Below are 22,816 nucleotides of genomic sequence, written 5' to 3'. Positions count from 1 at the left end.
GGCCCAGCCGCTCCGCGGCACGTGGGATCCTCCCGGACCGGGGCACGAACCCGCGTCCCCCGCATCGGCAGGCGGACTCTCAACCACTGCACCACCAGGGAAGCCCGAGATCTGGATTTTTATGACATGTCTCCCAGTTTTTAAATGTTCACAGCTAATTCGAAAGTTTTAGAAAGCAGTGCATAGGCACAGCAGAGGAAACAATCAACAGAGTGAAAGTGCAACCTATGGATTGGGAGAAAATATTTGCAAACTATATATCTGATAAGGGGTTAACATCCAAAATATCTAAGAAACTCATACAAGAGTAAAAAAACCACAAATAACCCCATTGAAAAATGGGTAAAGGACCTGAATAGACATTTCTCAGAAGAAGACATACAGATGGTCAGCAGATATTTAAAAAGGTGCTCAACTTCACTAATAACCAGGAAAATAGGAATCAAAAGCACGATGAGATACCACCTCATGTCTGTTAGAATGACTTTCATCAGAAAGAGTTGGAGGGGATGTAGAGAAAAGGGAACCCTCGTACCCTGTTGGTAGGAATGTAAGTTGGTACAGCTGTTAAAAAAACAGTATGGAGGAAAAAAAAAACAGTATGGAGGTTCCTCAAAAAATTAAAAATAGAAATACTTTATGATCTGGCAATTCTGTTTCTGAGTATGTAGCCAAAGGAAATGAAATCAGGATCTTGAAGAGATAATCTACACTCCCATGTTCATTGCAGCATTATTCACGATAACCAAGTTATGGAAACAACGTAAGTGCCCATCAACAGATGAATGGAAAATGAAGATGTGGTTATATACATACAGTGAAATATTATTCAGCCTTAAAAAAGGATATCCCGCCAGTTGTAACAACATGGATGGACCTGGAGGGCATTATGCTAAGTGAAAGAAGCCAGTCACAAAAAAGACAAATACTGCATGATTCCATTTATATGAGGTTTACCTAGAGTAGTCAGATTCATAGAGATAGTGTAGAAAGGTGGCTGGGGAAATGGGGAGATGTTTGTCGGGGGATACGAAGTTTCAGTTATGCAAGATGGATAAGTTCTGGAGATCTAATGTACAACTGTGTGACCAGAGTTAACAGTACTGTGCTATACACTTGAAATTTGCTGAGTGTAGATCTTAAGTGTTTTCATTAGAAAAAAAAAAAAAAAAAAAGGAAAAAAATAAGGTAACTATGTGAGGTGATGAATATGTTAATTGGCTTGTTTGTAGTGTTTATTTCACAATGTATGCATATATCAAATCATCAAGTCATACACCTTAGATATATATAATTCTTGTCACTTATAGCTCACTAAAGTTTGGGGGCGGGGGGAAGCAGGGTGTAGGCTAAGCAGTGCGTATCTGCAGATCAGATGTTCCCGGCAGCCACCGCTTCCCAGCCTCTGATTTAACTCATCAAGCCTGCAGCTCCTCTGATGAAATGTATGCATCAGACTGATATTTCTTGGGTGTTGAATGTGTACAAGGGACTAACAGATTAGAAACTGTCATCATAATTCTGTTAAATCATAGCATAAGAGAATGTTGGAACTAGAAAGGAACTTGGAAATATCTAGCCGCTTGTTTACCAAATCATGGTGTAAATGAGATCTTAGATGGCTCATAGGTGAATGGTTTTTATTTTAATAGTTATACATTTATTTTAACACGCATTCAGAAAGTATGATTAGCGTATGAAGCCTGTGATTTTGTGAATATTAATTACTGTTTAAGGTGAGTTAAAGAGCACTGTTAAATATGTATGTAAATATGTATGTAATAAATATAATAATATAAGTGGTGCACGAAAATGGCAAAAATTGTGAAGGTTGTGTGAGAATGACTGAAGTATGAGTAACACTGATCTAGACTAAATCATCTTATTTAGATGAAAAAACAAGTTTAGAAGATTTTGCCTGTGGCTGCGGACTTTTCTAACTTCCATTCAAGTTCTTTTTTGCCCTCTAAGAAGAGCATATAACATCAGTATTTTCCACATAAATTTACTTACCCATTTAAATAATTATGATGGTTTTATTTGTCAATTAGCCCTCAGTAAAGCTGGGGGGTGGAGAATAAATAAATAGTTATGGTGAGTATAGACTGAAAAAAAAATGCACGGCTGAGAATAAAAGTTGAGAATTATGTTTTATTGGCGGACAAACCTGAGGACTTAAGGCAGGACACAGCCTCTCTGAGGGCCTGCTCCGAAGAGGTCAGGGAGGAGCCAGGGTATAGAGGAGTTTTTGCAACAAAGACCGGGTAGTCGGAACTTCAAAATATTACTGTTAATTAAAGAAAACCAGATATCTCAAGTTAATGAATTGAGTACTTTTCTGTGTATGGGAAGATGCAAGCGTCTGGGCTCATTGAAGTCATTCCTTTGATGTGCACCTTAACTATCTGGGGCCAGTATCCTGTGCTTTCCCATCCTGAGTCCCCTTAGGGTGCACCCTTTGGAGGTGGCTGCAGTGGCTGAGGGCCGTGGTGTCATTTGTCTCCATCCTGAGATCCCCCGGGGCTTACCGTAGGGGGCGACTCTCGTGGCTTGTTGGCTGCAACATCCATCCTTTGTTTACTGATACGATATGTGGGGCAACATTTTTCTTTCACATGAGTTAAGTGCTCAATGGAAATGAAAATACTTGGTGCTGCTTCTCCAGGATCTAGGGGACCAAGCCCAGAACTCATAAAAATAGGGGCCTGATTGAAAATCCTCGTTAAGGAAGAATTTAAAGGGTTATTTTGGTTTTGTTTATTTAGCATGATGGTCTTTTTGTCAGTGATGTTTTATAAATCAGTAATATTTACTTCCAAAAGTCTAGTCAAGTGCTGTTTACTAGTTCTCCCAGAACTAATTTTCTACAAAAACAACTGGTACCAAACCTCTTCCACTTAAACAGTTAACATTTTATAGAATAATTCAATTTAAAATTTAGTAAATTCTCAACTGTCACATTAGAAATCTCATGCTAAGTTCTGGGTTTACAGTGTGGGAAAACGAAGCAGCAGAAGGCATGTCATTTACCAGGGCTCTGTGGTACACGAGGTGACGGGACAAGATGAAGCGCCTTCTTCTGTTCTGCAGGAACCATAGCTGGATACAGTCCAGCTCCTGCCTCCAAGCCGGGGTGGTAGAGAGGGCCCTGGGCCAGCAGCTGTGACTCAGGAAGGAAGAATGTATAAGACAGTGAGGTCTTAGTGTTCCACAGAGGGAAAACCGAGTCATAGCAGATGCTGCCTATGAGTTTCCAGATTTCCTGGGACACAATCAGATTTGGCTTTGGAGAGGGCTTATTTGTACCCTTGCCTTCCAACTGTGACTCTTAATCTCCTTCTCCACCTTCCTTAGTTTTCCCTGGAAATGCCCACACGTATGTGTTTGCGTTTGTGTGTTTGGTGTATGTGTAGGGACAGAAGATGGAGCTCAGGAAGTGGTGAAGGAGATCTTAGAAGGTGTGGTCACGTCTGCAGTTAAAGGTAAGAACCAAGACCCCAGCCTTTCCTCCTACTCGTTCCTTCATAGAAGTCCCCAGCCAGGTATTTTAGTGCCCACCCCCAGTAAACTCATGGAAACTGAGTCTGCCCCTGTCTGCCCAACTTTCATGTGGAATTCAGAAATTACTTGTCATTAGTGATTGGTGTTATTCTCACTCGGGTTGGGTTCAAGAAGCACAGTCTGACAATGTTAAGAGTCGGGTGCTCCACATGGAGATGCAGAGGGCCACTCCTGTATACAGCCAGGTTTTTCCAGAAGTGGGCGGGGAGCCCTGAGGTGGTGAATTTTCCTGGCCAGCCATTGATGTATCCAGGGGACCGTCCCCACGTCAGCAGGTATCAGATGCACAGGGAGGCTTTGTTCATTTTGTTAGACTTCATTCTTAACTCACTCAGTTTTTGGTGTAGTTTCAGTGGAATTAACCTTGTATAGCTCAGAATGACTATCAGATGATTTTTCCTTTGTTTTTACCCAAAATCTCAGGTCAGTGGTTATGTGCTGAACACTCAGCTCCAGTGCCAATAAACCATTAATGGATTGAGAAGTCAATAAATTAGTGGGTTGCAATCAGCATTGTCTAAATGGAAGAGGATAAAATGAAAATAGATGCAAGCTGAATGTGACTCACATAGTAATGTTAAGCATTGTTTCATGAAACATGTGTCAGTGATTTATTTATGTGCACACGTGTATACTGGGTCATGACTGTTAAAATGTATTTCTTAGTGAGGGTCACGGTCAAAGAAGTTTGACCCACTGCTCTAAGCCCTATCCTTTTATTAATTTAGGGTACCACCAAACTATATTCATAGATTTCATTATTTGTTTAACTTTTTATAGAAGTGTCTTTAAAATAAAATAATTTTATTTCATACCTTTAGATTTTTTTTTTTCTGGGGCCAATGCAAGAGGTACTCACGTAATGAACACTTATCTGTCTTGTTCACTGCTATATCCCCCAGCCCCTAGCACAGAGCTTGGCACATAATAGGTGCCTGATAAAGATTTGTTGAATGAATATATGCTTCAAAAACCATTATGGAAAATTATGCTTATTAAGTTGTTCAGTGTCCCTTAAATATATAATGATCCACATGGTAAATTCCTCATAAAGTTCAGCTGTTCTGCTAATCATCAGATATGCTTTCTTTCATTAAATGATGGAATCTATTTAATTCTTTGTCTTTTCCTTTTCCACATGGCTGCCAGGAAGCTCAGGTCTACATTTTTTTTTCCTGTGACTGAGGTTTTCTGTCATAACTATCAAACTCTTTTCATTTATTTAACTCTTGTTCTCTAACCCCTGTATTAGTAGCCCTTTAAAAAAAAAATCTGTGCTTTTCATGTTTAGCTGGTTCTAATCTTCCTTGGAAGTAGGTAGGGGTCGGCAGGACTGCTGTATTGCACAATTCTGGAGGCACCACTGACCTGGACCACAATATGAAGGAAGCCACCTGGGAGTGGGGCTGTGGGTAATAGACACATATAGCCAGAGCAGGGCAGTGGCTCAGGGAAAGGGAAAAAGCAGTAGCTGGAAGGTTATGTGAATAACTTCTTCTTGGGGTGTGAGGCCACCTTTTAGGGTACGTACTAACTTGGTAATGACTTTTGCATTGTATTTTAAGAAGCAGCACAAAAGCACGGTCTTACGGAGCCTGAGAGGGTCCTGGGTGAACTGGAGTGCCAGGAACATGCCGCCACCCCAGCAGCTGGCGAAAACTCACAGACCAATGGGATAGCGGACGACAGGCAGTCCTTGTCGTCGGCTGATAATCTGGTAGGTTGGTGATCTTCCTATCAGGCTTGTTTGGGTTTTTACTTTTTTAGAAGATGCAGAATTAAATCTCTATCAGAAGCCAGTGAAAACCAACAAGCCCTGCTCAATTCTTTAGTCACACCATCCTGGCCTGATAGTCTTTGTGTTAACAGGTTCCATTCTTGGAACATGCTAATGTTGGTGGTATATAATAGGGTTGTTAAACTGTATTTATTCAGACTTTTAAAAACTTATATTTCCAGCCCTTTTTCTTTTCTCTCAAAATGGTGTACATTCATTATAGAAAAGTAAGAAAATACAGAGAAGGAAAATAAGGAAATAGAAGTCATCCATAATCTTCTAATCCAGAGATAACATTTGTTAACATTCTACTTATATTCTAGATTTTTCTCTCCCTCCCATGTTTTTTACCACTTAAATGTAGTAACACAACGTACATGCTGTTTTGTAACCTGCTTTTTAAATTTGAGGTATATTATGAACATCCTTTCAGGGCCCCCCTAAGTGTGTCTGCTACATTATTATTATTTTTTTAGGTAGCTTTGTTGTTCTCTTGAAAACAGTATATATAAACATTCAAAACAGGAAGAAATGATATTAACATCCCACCTGAACCCACTCTCTCCCCGTACCTTTTCACCAATGTTTCTCAACCTTTTAAATGATCTCTCTCTCACACACACTCACGCTCACACACACACACACACACACACACACACACACACACACACACACACACACGGGAGCCTTTTTATGTATTTTTCCCATTCATCACCCTGTTTCATGAAATTTTAAAGCTATTGGTAAACTAGATACCTGTTTATGTACTGTATGTATATCTGTGCTTTATACATAAAAAGAATGATTTTTTTCCGCACCCATTGCCCCCGCCCCCACCCAGTTTTTGTCCCTGTCTTAGTCTGTATAGGATGCTGTAACAGAATACTATTTACTGGATGACTTGTAAACAACAGAAATGTGTTTCTCACAGTCCTGGAAACTGGGAAGTCCAGGATCAGGGTACCAGCAGTTTCAGTGTCTGGTGAGAGTCTGTTTCCTGGCTCACAGATAACTGTCTTCTTACTCTGTCCTTCTGGCAGAAGGGGCGAGGGAGCTCTCTGGGGCCTCTTTAATAAGGACACTAATCCCATCCATGAGAGCTCCATCCTCATGGCCTAATCACCTCTCAAAGGCCTCACCTCCAAATACCGTCATATTAGGATTAGGTTTCAACATGTGAATTTTGGGGTGGAGTGGGGGGCACAGACATCCAGTCTATAGCAGTCCCCTTGGGGTTATATCATCCCCATTAAGAATGCACTTATATAGGGATGTACTTAAATCCACACTAGGTATTTGTGTGTTATGTACTAGGTTGCAACTTTGTTCACTCAACACTGTTTTATGGACATCTTTTTACATCAGTAGTACATATATGTCTAACTAATGTTTTTAACGGCCATGTGAAATTCTGTCATGGATTACCATAATGTAACAGTTCCCTGTTAGGTTTTTGGGTTATTTTCAGTTTAATCACAGGAGACAGTTCTACAATGAACATCCTTGTAGATAGATCTTATGCCCATCCTTAATTCTTTATGATAAATTCATACAAGTGGTATTGTTGGGTCAGGAGTTGGAAGCTTTAAGGCTTTTGTTCCTTAACATCAAATTAGGCGGCCAGGAGGGCAGTGGTCGAATTTCTGCCCACTTGGAGGCTCTCAGCACTCATTTTCCCATTCCCTCATTAAAACTGAGCAGTAGCATTCATTCAAATCTTTGCTGGTCTGATGGAAGAAAGATCCTGCCTTAATAATTAGTAGTAAGGTTATTTTGGTTTATCTGTTATTTGCATTTCTTGGTGAATTGCTTACTCGTGCTTTCTGCCTGTTTTTCATTTGGGAGTAGGGTTTCCATATTTCCTGAATGAATTATGAGAACTTTTTGTATGTTGAGGATTTATTCCTTGTCATATGTTGCAAATATTTATTTAAAAAATGTTAATGTAGCTTACTTTTTTAGTTAAAGAAGTTTATTTTAAAACAAACACCTGTCATTTTTTTCCCCCATTTATCCTGCAATGATATTCTTAGAAATACCTTTTTTACCCAAGCTGATATAAATAATTACCTATATTTGTTTTGGGTTTTTTTGTGGTTTAACCTTTGCTCGTTTATCATTTTAAACCACTCACACCCACTTTTTGAAGGACAAGGAACAATTTTTATAATTGCTGTAATGACTCCCCCATAAGCTCCTGTTTTGACATATTGTTTCCTCCTCCACATCCCTCACTTCCCCATTGAATAAATATTGGGTGGGCCAAAAGGTTCGTTGAGTTTTTTCCATAAGATGGCTCTAGTAGCACTTAGTTGTCTTCAACTTCATTTGAAACAGGTTTGTTAAATTGTATGTGACAGCTGTCATATCAGCAGACATTTTTTAAAAAGACATCAAAACTGGTGAATTTTTGTGTAGCCATTTTAATATTGAAGATGGAAGAAAAAAGCAACATTTTCATGCTTTATTATTTCAAGAAAGGTAAAAACGCAGTTGAAATGCGTAAAAAGATTCGTGCAGTGTATGGAGAAGGTGCTGTGACTGATCAAACGTGTCAAAAGTGGTTTGCAAAGTTTTGTGCTGGAAATTTCTTGCTAGACGATGCTCCAAGGTTGGGTAGACCAGTTGAAGTTGATAGTGATCAAATCGAAACAGTAATTGACAACAATCAACATTATACCACACGAGAGATAGCTGACATACTCAAAATCTCCAAATCAAGCGTTGAAAATCATTTGCACCAGCTTGATTATGTTCATCGCTTTGATGTTTGGGTTCCACATAAGTTAAGGGAAAAAAAATGTTTTGACCATATTTCTGTGTGCGATTCTCTACTGAAACATAATGAAAACGTTGCTATTTTAAAACAAACTGTGACAGGCAGTGAAAAGTGGATACTGTACAGTAATGTGGAACAGAAGAGATTGTGGGGCAAACGAAATGAACCACCACCAACCACACCAAAGGCCGGTCTTCATCCAAAGAAGGTGATGTCGTGTATATGGTGGGATTGGAAGGGAGTCCTCTATTATGAGCTCCTTCCGGAAAACCAGATGATTAATTCCAACAAGTACTCCCAATTAGACCAACTGAAAGAGGCTGTCAAGAAAAAGCATCCAGAATTAGTCAACAGAAAACGTAATCTTCCATCAGGATAACCCAAGACTGCAAGTTTCTTTGATGACCAGGCAAAAACTGTTACAGCTTGGCTGGGAAGTTCTGATTCATCCACCATATTCACCAGACATTGCACCTTTGGATTTCCATTTATTTCGGTCTTTACAAAATTCTCTTAATGGAAAAAATATTAATTCCCTGGAAGAGTGTAAAAGGTACCTGGAACAGTTCTTTGCTCAAAAAGATAAAAAGTTTTGGGAAGATGGAATTATGAAGTTGCCTGAAAAATGGCAGAAGGTAGTGGAACAAAAGGGTGAATACGTTGTTCAATAAAGTCCTTGGTGAAAATGAAAAATGTGTCTTTTATTTTTACTTTAAAAAAACCGAAGGCACTTTTTGGCCCACCCAATAATTTAAATTTTCATGAGATAATTACATTTCTTATTTTTGAAGAGTTACCCTTTGGTTTGGACCCTTTGATTTTTCTCATCTTTGTTCTAATCTTAGGAATCAGATGCACAAGGACATCCAGTGGCCGCCAGGTTCTCGCACATTCTGCAGAAGGACGCCTTCCTCGTGTTTCGCTCCCTGTGCAAGCTGTCCATGAAACCCCTGGGCGAAGGTCCCCCAGATCCAAAGTGAGCAGACAGCAGTTCTTGGCCGTCGATAACCCAAATGACCCAGGAGGATCTTGGGGGCTTCAAGAAACCCCAGGGCCTTGTCCCCTGGTTGGTGTAAATTCAGGAGTTTACAGGATGGTTTTACAACTTCTTCAGGCTCATGCAGGTCCCCTGGTCCTTTCTTCATGAATTGTCTCTCTGTTCCCACCGACCATGATAATTGTACCCAGTTTTCCTTTCCTTGGTTTACATGCTAAAAATAATCATTGTATTAAACATTCATCTTCTTTTTACTGACTAATGAATTAATTTAATCTCCTGATCTGGGGGTCCCCCATCAGGATGCATGCAAACCTCAATTTCTTACCCTGATTGGAAACTTCTTTGTGGATACAGATTTAAGCCCCAGATTCAACTCAGAGAAGCCAAACCTTTAGAGTCAAGGATGTACCACAAGGATGGTAGTGCTGTGGAGTGTCAAAGCAGAAGTTTTGGAGCCACAGGGAGCTGTGTTCAGCCCTGGCTTACTTGAGTCCAATTTCATGGCCGTATGAGCTACTAAACCTCATCTGAAAAATGGGAATATGGAAAATCACCTCACAGGATCAATGATATGAAATGATAGAATGGCATCCCAAGCATAGGGCCTAGTACTTTATGAGAGTTTTATAGTTATTATTATCATCATTATTAGTCACTGATAATAATCCTCACTCTTCTGTTAAGAATATGACTGTTAGGGAAAAGACTCATGAAGGTTTTCCATTCTTTCCATCCCTTGTGGGCAGGGATGGGGAGCATGAGGCAGCTGGATGCAGAGCACGCTCTCCTTGTCTCTGAAGGTAGAGCAGGACACACGTTTTAGTCTCACATGACTGATGTGAAGTAATTGGTTCTGTGAGATTCGTTGCAGAACCAGCTTTCCAGAGTCAGTGTGCACTTATTTTGCTCCTGCTCAGTTCTGTGCCTTGTGACGGGGAGTTGGCAGCTCTGGTTCTTGCAGGGCCTGCAGTGCAGGTTCTGTGAGAACCCACCTCATGCCATCTGCCCTCATTCTCTTGACATTTAGGTGCTGTTGCCAATTCTCAACTCCCTGGCTTCTCAGAAAATCCTGCTCCACTGGTAGAGGAGTGAGACCTTCTCAAGAAACATCCTTTCTAAAATTTCATCTTTCAGCCCTGTCCTTGTTTTCCATTTCCTTCGCCAGATCCCACGAGCTGCGCTCCAAGGTAGTTTCCCTGCAACTCCTCCTCTCCGTGTTGCAGAACGCTGGCCCGGTCTTCAGGACTCACGAGATGTTCATCAATGCAATCAAGCAATATCTCTGCGTGGCGTTGTCCAAAAACGGCGTCTCCTCAGTGCCTGATGTCTTTGAGCTCTCTCTTGCCATTTTTCTTACTCTTCTTTCAAACTTTAAAATGCACTTGAAGATGCAGATAGAGGTAAGGACTCCAAATTGACTTTTTTTTTTTTTTAAGTTTGATGACGCTTTTGCATAACGCGTTAACTGCTGGCCGCGTAGTCACCAGGAACTAGAGTTAAACAGTCTACTTGCTGGTACCCCAAAGAAGAATTTTTTGAGCAAGAGAACACCTTTTCATAAAAAGTTACTTCCCCCAAATCTTGCATACCTTTCATTTTAACCAAAGGTTTAAATCATATGGTCTGTGTGTTGGGCTCAGTCCCCAAACATGTGCCTATAAGAATTAGTTTCCAGATTGAGAAATCAGATTCTCCATGAACATCCAGGTTTGTGATTTCTCTCAAAAAACCACAACCCTGGTCCTGCCTTTCCACGTAGCAGCTCTTGGTGGTTTCTCAGGAGCAGCTTCTCCCTCTGATGGGGCCGTGTTCTCAGTTCACTGTGGTCCTACCCTAAGCCCTTCCCACCCAGGGTTCCAGTGCTGGTCAGCAGTGTGTGTGCCTCACCTCTTCTCCTGCCCGGGCTGCTTCACTCATAGGCTCTGCGTGTTCTTCAAAGGCTTTGGGGGTTTTGAGCCCTAGTTTAAACTATTAATTGGTGTCCTCGTTTATCTTCTTCTTGTCGTATAGGTCTTTTTCAAAGAGATTTTCCTGAACATTTTAGAAACATCAACAAGTTCTTTTGAGCACAGGTGGATGGTCATTCAGACCCTGACAAGGATCTGTGCAGGTATTTTCACCCGGAGGGTGCTCATCTATTTGACTTGCCCAGAAACACTTGATGCTTTCATTCTCCAAAGTCCAGATTAAGACCTTTAACTCCTCCTTTTAGAGTTTTAATGAAGTGCTGAGGAAATCATTACCTTAAAGGCTACTGCTAACCTAATGACCAACTCAGACTGGTTTGCCCAGGACTTTGTGATTCTAGCATGGGAAGTCCCACGTCCTGGGAAACCCCATAATCCTGGAAAACCAGGACACTTGTCACCCTACCTACAAGCTGAACATGGTTTGTAAGTCACAGGGTCCTGGGTCTTGGTGCTGCCAACCCTTGATTGGATGCTAAGGTAAATGTGGATTTCCCTTACACTGTACAATTGTGTAGCTATAATCTGAGCATCTATTTGTTATCAGAGTAACTGCATAAAAGTTACACAACTTTAAGAATTGGATCAGGCAGTTGTTCTTCCTTTTTTTGATGAGGAAAGCGAGCTATAGAGAGATAGAAGCAGCTGCCTAAGATTTCAGTTAGTACCAGGGCAGACCTAGAAAGAGGACCTTCCACCCTCCTAGTCCTTCCAACGTGCATTTCCAGAGTGAGGTGTGTCCAGCCTGAGTTAGTAATTCACTGGGAAAAGTTTTTGACCAAGGAATCTCATTTAATAAGATAACGTAACTTCTGTCTGTGTTCATTCAGAATTTCTAATATCCATGTGTTATTTTCCAAGATGCCCAGTGTGTTGTAGATATTTATGTCAACTACGACTGTGATTTAAATGCTGCTAACATTTTTGAGCGCCTCGTAAACGATTTATCCAAAATCGCTCAGGGAAGAAGTGGACACGAGCTGGGAATGACACCTCTGCAGGTACAAACACTGAGAACACTCATTTATATTTAAAGTTCATTCATTTCAGTAAACATTTGTCGAGAGTCACCATGTGTCAGGCACCGTCCTTGGTGCTGGGGATACAGCAGTGAAAAAAAACACAAATACGCACATCCATGTGCACAATTGCTGTGGTCCCAACACTTAAAAGCAAACAATGAAGAAGTAAGCCGCAGAGAAAAATAAAGCAGGGACGATAGAGAAGGGATGTTGGAGGTGAGGTTGGTGCCATTTTTAATGGGGCATCAGGGTAGTCTCCCTGAGAAGCTGACACTTGAGCTGAGACCTGTAGGAAGCGAGTTCACTCTGTCACCTTTCCATAGATCATGTGAAAACAGGATCCCAGACTCCAGTAAAGGCAAAGGAGTTTGCTTCTTATTAGATTCCTTCATTATTAGAGTGCCTACAAAGAGAATAGGATTCTTAACCTGAGGTCTCTGAATAAACTGGTCAGAAGGTCTGCGAGCCACCTGGAATTATATATAGAATTTTGGTGTATGGGCATTTTTCCTAGGTGAAGGTCCATAGTTGTCATTAGATTCACAGAGAGAGATCCATACTATTTTAGATGCTGTTTCGAGTCTAAAATATTTGCTTTTTTTTTTTTTTTTTTTTGGCTGCGTGTCTTGTGGGATGTTCTCCCGACCAGGGATTAAACCTGGGCCCTGGCAGTGAAAGCCCAGAGTCCTAACCACTAGGCCACCAGGGAACTGCAACATTTTTTAAGACATTTACAACTTGCATTCAACTTTTAAGAAATGCTACTTAAAAGAAAAAAAAACCAGTATTTTTATGTACTTGCAGAATAAGCCTTAAAATGGAATGCTTTTGTGGGTGTTTAGGGGATAATGGTATGTCCACAATCATTCATCTGCTGCATAAGATTCTTTTCTCTTTTTTCAGGGTCACTAGTTAAGACCCTCTTATTTATTTTTTTTTTAAATGGTATTTTTAAGTGTTTTTTTAAATTTAAACAAGCAGTGAATGAGAACTTTCTTTTAAAAAATCCAGATAATACTCTGTTTTAGGAATGCACACATCCCATATTTTTGCTGCTGGGGAGTTTGTAATGAGCACCTTTACAGATGTTCATGGTTTTTGCAATGAGCCGTCAATATTTATGTCACCCGTTAGCTTTTCCTTGGGTTAATAGCACCGAATGTCAGTGCTTATCTCATGTCGTCACAGGATTCCCGGAGCCCTCTAGATGTCGGCACTTAATTTATCTGCTGAGTCTCTGTGTCGTGTCACTTTTGTCCTTTAGGAGCTCAGTCTGAGGAAGAAAGGCCTGGAGTGCCTCGTGTCCATCCTCAAGTGCATGGTGGAGTGGAGCAAAGACCTGTATGTGAATCCCAACCACCAGGCCAGCCTCGGTGAGAGACCCCTGCCGCAAACAACCTCCCCATCCAGCCCTCACCCCCACCACACACAACAGGCTACTCACGTCGTCGGGAGGAGCTATCCTGATACAGGTGTCTTAGAGTTAGCAAAATACCTTCATTTGCAAACTATGTGAAGTACTTTAAATGTTCTGTTTTTTCATCCATCTGGAATTTGGGGGGGAGTAGTGTGAGTTGTGCTCAAACTCCATTTTTCCAAAAGGGGAGCCAGTTATTCCAACATTCTTTCAGTAGTCTCTCCTTTCCTCACTGATTTGAAGCACCACTGATTTGGTTTATGATATACCAAATTCTCCTGTGTGCGTAAGTCTGTTTCTGAATATTCTGTTCTGTTGATTTGCCTGTTCTTGCACCAATACCACGCCTTTCAAATGCCTAGAGTTCTTAGCAGTGAGTTTTGATACCTGCTAGGACAGGTCCTCCTGTTCATTGTTCCTTAAGTGCCTTCACTGGTTTTGTAATTTTATTCTTTTTTTTACTTTTTTTTTTTTTTTTTTGCGGTACGCGGGCCTCTCACTGTTGTGGCCTCTCCCTTTGCGGAGCACAGGCTCCGGACGCGCAGGCTCAGCGGCCATGGCCCACGGGCCCAGCCGCTCCGCAGCACGTGGGATCCTCCCGGACTGGGGCACAAACCCGTGTCCCCCGCATCGGCAGGCGGACTCTCAACCACCGCGCCACCAGGGAAGCCCTGTACTTTTATTCTTTCATGTGAATTTTAGGTTATCAAGTTCCACAAACAAGTAAGTTGTTAAGTAAAGTAACTGAGTGATATCAAGGTGCTCATGACCCTTACAATACAAACTTTATTATTACAGGTCTGGGAAAGGGAACTGCAGAGCCAGACCTCACCTCAGCCGTGTCTCTGTCCCATCTGTTTATTTGGTTTCCTTTGCTTTTATGTCATCGCAGGTCAGGAGAGGCCCACGGATCAGGAAATGGGGGACGGGAAAGGCCTTGACATGGCGAGACGGAGCAGTGTGACATCCATGGAGTCCATGGTGTCCTCGGGGACTCAGACGGCCGTCCAGGATGATCCGGAACAGTTTGAGGTCATCAAGCAGCAAAAGGAGATGATTGAACACGGCATTGACCTGTGAGTGTGGCTGTCGCTCTAGCTGAATCTCTTGGGAACCTGGCACTGACTCCTCAAGACGAAATGCCTGTTTCCAGAGACCAGTGCTGGCACTTGTGGCCAGGCCCAATCAGGCTGGGCTGAGAGTGAGTGCGTGTGAGAGAGAAATTTAATAGCTTTGTGTGGTTGATGCCTGGTCTTTTTTTCCCCCCTAATTAAAAAAATCAAACCAGTTTAGAAAATACAGAAAAGCATAAAGCAAGAATGTTAAAATCACTCATACAATTGCTACCTAGAGGAAATCACCATTGGTAACAGTTTTTTCTAACTGTGTATTGTGAAAAATTTCAACATACAGAAAAATTAACTTTTGCCATATTAGTGTTATCTGTGTATTTTTTTCCTGAACCATTTGAAAGTAGTGTGTAGCTATCATAATATTTCAGCTGTACATAGTTGAAAAATAAGGACATTCTCCCATATAACCACATCATCATCATTACAATCACTGGTAAATCATAATGTTTCTTTTCAGTTTTTTATACACAAAAGTACATACACAATCTCACATCCTGTCCAACTTTTGAATGATTAGTTAATTTTGTAAACTCAATTTATTTTAAAAGTTGATGTTGTAATACTCATTTATTAATTAAAATGTTGATCTCCTCATTTCCACTCTGACCATCCCTGCATCCCCCCGAGTCTTTTCTCCCACAGCAGCTAAAGGAATCTTTTAAAAAGTTAAATCAGGTCTTGTCACTCCCTACCTACAGTCATTGCAGGTTTCCCATTTCCTCCCCACAGCCCGATCCAGCCTCTAGCCTCCCTCACTGACCTCATCCCCTTCCAGTACTCCTGGGTCACAAAGGGCGTTTCAGTCCCTTGAACACCTCAAGCTTTTTGCACTATTGCACCTTCTGCTTAGAATATTCTTGGATCTTTTTCATTCTTTGGGCTTGGCAAAGCCTGTCTTCCTGAAAGAGGCCTCCTGTAACCACACTCTCTGAACAGTTCCGAGGTAGTCTCTTGTCCCTGCACCATAGTCATAGCCTGTCCTCACAGTCCTTGCCACAGTTTGTGCTTATACATGAAGATCATTTCCCAGTGCATGGCCTGGTAAATAACAAGTTGAATTTATATGTCAATTAAGTTTGCCTGCCTTTAACAGAAAATCCAGAAATAACAGTGCTTAAGCACCATTAAAGGAAATCCCAAAGGGAACAGGCTAGGACAGGTGCAGTGGCTCTTATGGACGTCAGAGACCCAGGCTCCTTTTATCTTTCTGCTTCACCATCTTGAATACAGTTTTCATCTTCAGTGTTGCCTCCTGGTTTAAGAGGACTGCTGGAGCTCCAGTCATCACACATATATTCTGGGGAAGAAAGGGAAAGAGCAAAAAATGTACACCTCCCTGCCAAGTCAGCTTTGTTTAAGGATCCTTCCTAGAAGTACCCACACCACTTCTGCTCATCTCTCACTGGCCAGAACTTTATCACATGGCCGTACTTTGTCTAAGAGAGGCAGGGGAATGTAGTTCTTATCCCAGATAGTTGTGTGCCCAGCTAAACATCTAGGTTTTATTAGTGTTGGAGAAGAGGAGAATAGATATTGGGTGACAACCAGCAGATTCTGTTAAAGCTGGGTCAAAAATTAAAAGTGGAATTGAGAAAAACTACCAGGACACACAGTTCATGGTGTTACTGTAATTTGCCTCAAATGCTAGCTTTTTTCTATCCTCCAGAGTTTGAAATAAGCAACCTGTGTCCCATCTCTTGAAAAAGGTTCAACAAGAAACCCAAGAGAGGGATCCAGTATCTCCAGGAGCAGGGCATGCTGGGAACGTCAGTTGAAGACATTGCCCAATTCCTGCACCAGGAGGAGCGCCTCGATTCTGTAAGACTGGGGGCTGGGTACGTGCATGTGGGTTCTTTCGTGTGATTCTGAGACCTTTCTGGCTTTAACCTAGAGACTGGCCGACCCTGAGTGCAGTGCTATTGTCCACACCCCTGCTTACAGCAGTCCTATTTATCCCTTTGGCCAGTGTTGCAAAAAGTTCTTTAAAGGGAATAAACCAGCCTCCTGACAGGTGGTTGTGTATTTGGTGGGACAGTGTCAGAGCTAAAAGTGTCACTTGGCTGCTAGAAAGTGTTCTGGGTGCTCATTGGCAGGTCACCTCCCTCCTGAGTGTGCCCCATCATTCCTCCACTTTTCAGTCTCCTGTGCCTCCCCCTCTTCCTTCGTGGCGGGACAGTCTGAATCTGGAATGGTTGGGTGGGTGGGCAGGCTCAGGGAGTCACCTAACTTTTCTAGCAGTTCAGCCCATTCTGGGTGTTCAGAGCCGGGGCATTCGGGCGCCCCCCCCCCCCGCCCCGCCTTTGACTGAAGTGTCTTTCACTGGGTGTTCATATTTGACGATTTGTAGGTATGAGTGAGTGTGTATGTTTCAGACCCAAGTAGGTGATTTTCTGGGAGAAAGCATGAAGTTCAACAAGGAGGTGATGTATGCCTATGTGGACCAACTTGACTTCTGTGAAAAGGAGTTTGTCTCAGCCCTGCGGACGTTTCTAGAAGGTTTCCGCCTACCTGGGGAAGCTCAGAAGATTGATCGGTTAATGGAGAAGTTTGCTGCAAGATACATAGAGTGCAACCAGGGGTGAGCGCCATGTTTAAGTCCCTTCTGCGCCCTCTTTTTGCCTTCCTCAGAGCACCAGTCTTAGCATGGTTGGGGTTTAATCTGTGCCAAGCTATTAAAGTTTCTGTTCACTGTGTCTCACGTTAAGACCTCACCTCAACCGTTCATGTCCCCTCTACAGGAGGTTGAGGACCAGAGAGGCTCAGTAACTCTGTAACTTGCCCAAGACTACACAGCTAGAGCCCATGCTCTTAATTATGACAAAAGAGCAGTTCTGTGGGTTGAGAAGAGGCACTCAGGCATCTCTTCCCTAATCAAGAACAGCTCCCTGACTTAATATATGGGGTAGATCTGAAGAATTTTAGTTTTTCTTTGATTACATACTGACGAGCAGGTTACTGAAATGGCTCCGTAACTAATAAAACCCCACCTAAGTACATGATTTCATCTTGGGGCCTTTTTTTTTTAACTATTACTATTTTTTTAATTAAAAAATTTTTTTAAAATTCTTTTATTTTTAAAATAGTTTATTTTCCCTACAGTTCAATTTTTTTAATTATTATTTTATTTTATTTATTTTTGGCTGCTTTGGGTCTTCGTTGCTGCATGCGGGCTTTCTCTAGTTGCGGCGAGCGGGGGCTACTTTTTGTTGCGGTGCGCGGGCTTCTCATTGCAGAGGCTTCTCTTGTTGTGAAGCACGGGCTCTAGGCACGTGGGCTTCATTAGTTGTGGCACGTGGGCTCACTAGTTGTGGCGCACAGGCTCAGTAGTTGTGGTGCACAGGCTTATTTGCTCCATGGCATGTGGGATCTTTCCCAGACCAGGGCTTGAACCTGTGTCCCCTGCAATGGCAGGCGGATTCTTAACCACTGCACCACCAGGGAAGTCTCTTGGGGCCTTTTTTTTTTTTTTTGGGGGGGGGCCTTTTTTGATAGGTAGTTCATTTTTGCATAGGAAATGGAAATTGAAAGGAGAGCTAACCTTTATTAAACACCTCCTGTTTGCCGGCCATGCCGTGAGTTTTACATGCATTTCATCTTAATTAACGGTAAGCCTGGGAGGTAGTATCCCTGTTTTATAGGTGAGGAAACAGGCTCTGAGATAGTGAGCAACCTGTCCAAAAATTAATCAGCTAGAAAGTAGCAGAGATTGAATATGAATTTGTCTGACTCAAAAAAGCTCATGCTCTTTCCTCTGAACATGAAGTTAAGAATGTCTGAATATACTGTGAACGTGAAGTGGAAAATTTTCAGTGGAAACATTTTGAGAACAGTTTTGCCTCTTAAGTCAGCTTGGTTTTCATATTAATTGGTCCCAATCCTCCAGGTGCACAGCAGGCTGTCCCGATGAGATGACCTGGTCAGCAAAGGCAGCCTCTGGTCATTTTAACCAAATAGGTATTAGAATTTTCTGTGAAGACACAATTAGATGTTATTTACTTTAAACATATCTCTTATGTGGACCTAGAGAACTTGGTCTGTGTCCCCTAGTCGGTAAATATGTGACCCAGTTAAATGTCATGTTAGAATGTAGACCTTTTACTGTGTTCTTCAGAACTTCTCCTTCTCCTGTTGGGGGCAGTTTGGACAGACAAGTTTTTCTTTAGCCTCACATATTACAAGGCTGTGCATTCCCAAGTATTTGTCTTTCTTCTCTTGCCTAAGGTGAAAAAAGTCAGACTTCACCAGCATATTGTTTATTAAAGCAACATAAATATTTTTCTTTGTATTTCTGCTCTTAAATATTATAGTGCATAATGTAAACTGTAAATGGCTAATGACAGGAGTTTTAGTCATCTTTCCACCCGGTGCCTAGCACACAGTAGATATTCTCAGTAACAGGACCAAGGTGAGGCAAGTGAAGCACTAAAGGTGCAGACTGTTAAGGGCCTCGCTCAGAGTCATGTGCTGTAGGGTCGGCACCTGGGAGTAGTGGGGGGTCTCGCTTGCCTCACCCTCGTCCCTGGCCCTGGAGGCTCCTTAAGGATCTTTTTAAAAAATCGACTTGAAACTGCTTTATTCAAAGAAGTCTAAATCTGACACGTATTCTTAACTAGCTTTTTCTACACTCTGGATCATTAGTTATCATTCAGTGATGATGAAAGCATCCTGAAGAGCAGTTGGCCTGCTCTGAGAGAAGCACATCTCCTTGAGCACTGTACCCTTCCAGCCTCAGCTCCGTGTATGTTCTCACATCTGGAATCTTTTTTTTTTTTTTTTTTCAGGCAGACTCTATTTGCTAGTGCTGACACTGCATATGTCCTAGCATATTCAATTATTATGCTAACTACAGACTTGCACAGCCCTCAGGTAAAATATTTTAATGATACATATACTACAGTGGCTAAATAAGGAGCTTTATTTGGGCCATTGGCTGTCTTCTAAATGCGTTCTTAATTTTTTTAAATTTCAGGTAAAAAATAAAATGACAAAAGAGCAGTATATTAAAATGAATCGGGGTATCAACGATAGTAAAGATCTGCCTGAAGAATATCTCTCAAGCATCTATGAAGAGATAGAAGGCAAGAAAATTGCGATGAAAGAAACAAAAGAACACACGATTGCAACCAAATCTACTAAGCAGAGTAAGGTCTAATGGCAAATTATTTCTATTAATTCCAATTTTCGAGTGTATCAGAATGCATGATTAAGTTCCCTGGTGATAGATTTAATTTGCATATCTAGCTATCTGAATAAGAAATGTGATTAAATTGGTTATTATGATTATGTTGGTGTTTTCGTAATATCACTTATCTTCTTGCTAGATTTGTAATTAGTTACAAGAGGGAATTTAAAATAATCTGAGAGCTAAATTATTCCCCAAAAATGTTCCTTAAAACTCTGCTGTAATACCAGTGGTGATTGTGCCAACCTTGATTAGAATTCTCTGAGTTAACACCCCTGTGAAGCTATCAGTTTCTTTATTTGAGAGGCAGCAATGTGTATGGTTTAGAGCAGGGGTCCCCAGCCCCTGGGCCACAGACTGCTACCGGTCCGCAGCCTGTTAGGAACCGGGCCGCACAGCAGGAGGTGAGCAGCGGGCGAGCGAGTGAAGCTCCATCTGTATTTACAGCCGCTCCCCATCGCTCGCATTACCGCCTGAGCTCCGCCTCCTGTCAGCAGTATGGTGAGTTGTATAATTATTTCATTATATATTACAATGTAATAAAAGTAAAGTGCACAATAAATGTAATAATACGCTTGAGTCATCCCGAAATCATCCCCTCCCCCCAGGTCCGTGGAAAAATTGTCTTCCACGAAACCCGTCCCTGGTGCCAAAAAGGTTGGGGACCGCTGGTTTAGAGCACGGGCTCTAGAGCCATGCTGCCTGGATTCAAGTCCCAGCTCTATTGCTTATTAGTTGTGTGACCCTGGGCAAGTCACTTAATGTCTTTGTGCCTCATTTCCTATCAGTAAAATGGCGATAATACTTGTAACAGACTCATGTAGTGGTCCTCTTGAGCGTTTGTGAGTTAATTGTTATAAATCTTTTGAAACAGAGCCTGGCACATAGCAAGCACTCAGTGAATGTTAGCTGCTATTATTCTCTTATTTCTTTGTAGGTGTCGCTAGTGAAAAGCAGCGACGGCTACTATACAATTTGGAGATGGAGCAAATGGCTAAAACAGCCAAAGCCCTGATGGAAGCTGTGAGCCACGCCAAAGCCCCGTTTACGAGTGCCACTCACCTGGACCACGTCCGGCCAATGTTCAAAGTGAGTATCCTGAGAAGTTAGGACACAGCTAAGCCTGATTCTAGATCTGACCAGCTAGCAGCTCACCAGCGAGTTTATAATGGTGAAGAGATTGAGGAGAGGAAAAGGCCAAGCCTGGGTGTGTCTTTCTGGACAGCAACTAAAGCAAGTCCTTCCTAGAAGCCCTGTGATGATGCTAGGGATACATCAACATGGGCTGTACCATCAGAACGTCTGGTTTAAACCCTGCTTTTGCCACTTTGTCGCTCTGGGACCATGGTGAGGTTATTCAGCCTCTCTCTGTTCATCGTCTGTGAAATGGAGACAGATACAGAGTGCTACAGGGCTGCTGGGGGGATTGAATGAATGAATAATTATTCAGGCATAAGAGACAGTTTTATTGTGACATCTCATCTCAGTGGCCTCAGGGTTAGTTTATCAGATGAAATTAGGTAGAAGTAAAAGACAATATCCTAAGGTCTCTGTTTTTTAAATGTCTAGAAAAGGTACACTTTCTAAATACACAGCACTCATGTTTTTCTCTGAGATGTTTTTATAGTAACTGTTAATATCCTGTTAGTTGATCAGTTCTAGATTTTTGTGAGCTTTTATTTTCCGGGAATTCACAAGAAACTTGGAGGAAAAGTAAAGTCTAAATAATTTGAATTAGGAACCTTTCAATAAACAAAGTTTATAGAACACAAGTTGCTTATAGATTTCACCTTGCATGCTGGCCTCTGATTAGTGATGGATGCCTGCTGCACTGTGTAAAGGATTCTCGAGCCCTGATTAGACTCAGCAGGGAGTGGGATCTCTGATTGATCAGTGATGTCTTCCATGAGCACAGATAGATATGGTGGTGGCATACTAGCCGCATGTTTGCCATCCTTCCTTTAGAACTGTACGTTTAGTAAATGGCATATCTATAGTGACAGCTTTGACCACAGTTTAGGAGGAATTATTTTACTTTGTGAATGAATCAAAGTAGCAGTGAACTTGGCATCCTGGCTGTGCTCATAACTAACAGTGTGGCCTCTTAAGTGCTCTTCCACACTGAGATTCTAGACGTTATTGAAACCTTCCTTCCTTGGTAGCTGGTGTGGACGCCACTGTTGGCAGCCTACAGCATCGGACTGCAGAACTGTGACGACACTGAAGTGGCCTCCCTGTGTTTGGAAGGCATCCGATGTGCAATCCGGATTGCCTGCATCTTTGGAATGCAGGTGGGTATAAGCACAGCTCCAGAAATACTGGTGGGCCATGTTCTTTCAAATTTGGCAAAATTTAGAAACTATCAGACATTTCCAATTAGCCAAAAACATCTCAGCAAACTCCGTACTCATGCCCACCGAGAGGAAGCCCACAGATTTGTGCTGGCAACAGCCTCATTAGGGGAAAAAAGTTGGAGATTTGGATTAAAACCTTCTTTGAAGATAGGTGGTGTCCAAGCGACTTAATTGGATTTGACACAACAGCCTTTCTATCCATCTGGCTAACTGCCTGCCCTGGTGCTTAAAATATTGTTTTTCCTTTTAAAATCAGCTTATTATTTTAATTTCCCTTATTTCCAGGTCTTCTCTGGGGGAAATAAATAGTTCAATGCACAATGAATATGTCTGTAAATCTTTTGAATCTTGAAAAATTCAAATAAGCAAATAAGCAAAATACAGTTCTCAAAATGTTAGGCAATCAGGAAGTTGTGAGTCCCATGTATCATTTTCTAAATCACTAAGAATTGGCACCCATTTATGTTGAAAAACTCAGTCTTCTGTTCCCATTTATCTTACAGTTAGACATTTTCTTTTGTACCAAGACCCCGGGCTTTGATATCAGACAATCTGGGTTTCAAACCTCAGCTCTGCTGCTTCTCTAGCATTGGTCTAGCTAACTTCTCCCTATGACACCCTTTA

At 41.8% G+C, this 22,816-nt stretch overlaps 1 protein-coding gene across 3 annotated transcripts in view; it reads left to right on the top strand.

The window, feature by feature from the left end:
• ARFGEF2 (ARF guanine nucleotide exchange factor 2) overlaps positions 1–22,816 on the top strand; it is a 108,231-nt gene that overhangs the window by 40,645 nt on the left and 44,770 nt on the right. For 2 of the 3 annotated variants that reach the window (XM_055090927.1, XM_055090929.1), the window contains 15 exons: positions 3,414–3,482; positions 5,127–5,278; positions 8,963–9,093; positions 10,283–10,517; positions 11,128–11,227; positions 11,946–12,085; positions 13,371–13,479; positions 14,416–14,599; positions 16,363–16,474; positions 17,029–17,234; positions 19,438–19,522; positions 19,626–19,797; positions 20,286–20,339; positions 20,776–20,927; positions 22,001–22,129. In XM_055090927.1, the coding sequence (XP_054946902.1) occupies positions 3,414–3,482; positions 5,127–5,278; positions 8,963–9,093; positions 10,283–10,517; positions 11,128–11,227; positions 11,946–12,085; positions 13,371–13,479; positions 14,416–14,599; positions 16,363–16,474; positions 17,029–17,234; positions 19,438–19,522; positions 19,626–19,797; positions 20,286–20,339; positions 20,776–20,927; positions 22,001–22,129 (2,030 nt within the window). The remainder of the gene's footprint in view (positions 1–3,413; positions 3,483–5,126; positions 5,279–8,962; positions 9,094–10,282; positions 10,518–11,127; positions 11,228–11,945; positions 12,086–13,370; positions 13,480–14,415; positions 14,600–16,362; positions 16,475–17,028; positions 17,235–19,437; positions 19,523–19,625; positions 19,798–20,285; positions 20,340–20,775; positions 20,928–22,000; positions 22,130–22,816) is intronic. The other variant, XM_024128292.3, reaches the window with a different exon arrangement.

The sequence above is a fragment of the Physeter macrocephalus genome, chromosome 14 (genome assembly GCF_002837175.3).
Source record: "Physeter macrocephalus isolate SW-GA chromosome 14, ASM283717v5, whole genome shotgun sequence".
NCBI classification, from domain to species: domain Eukaryota; kingdom Metazoa; phylum Chordata; class Mammalia; order Artiodactyla; family Physeteridae; genus Physeter; species Physeter macrocephalus.
This window is presented reverse-complemented; position numbering and strand designations above follow the sequence as displayed.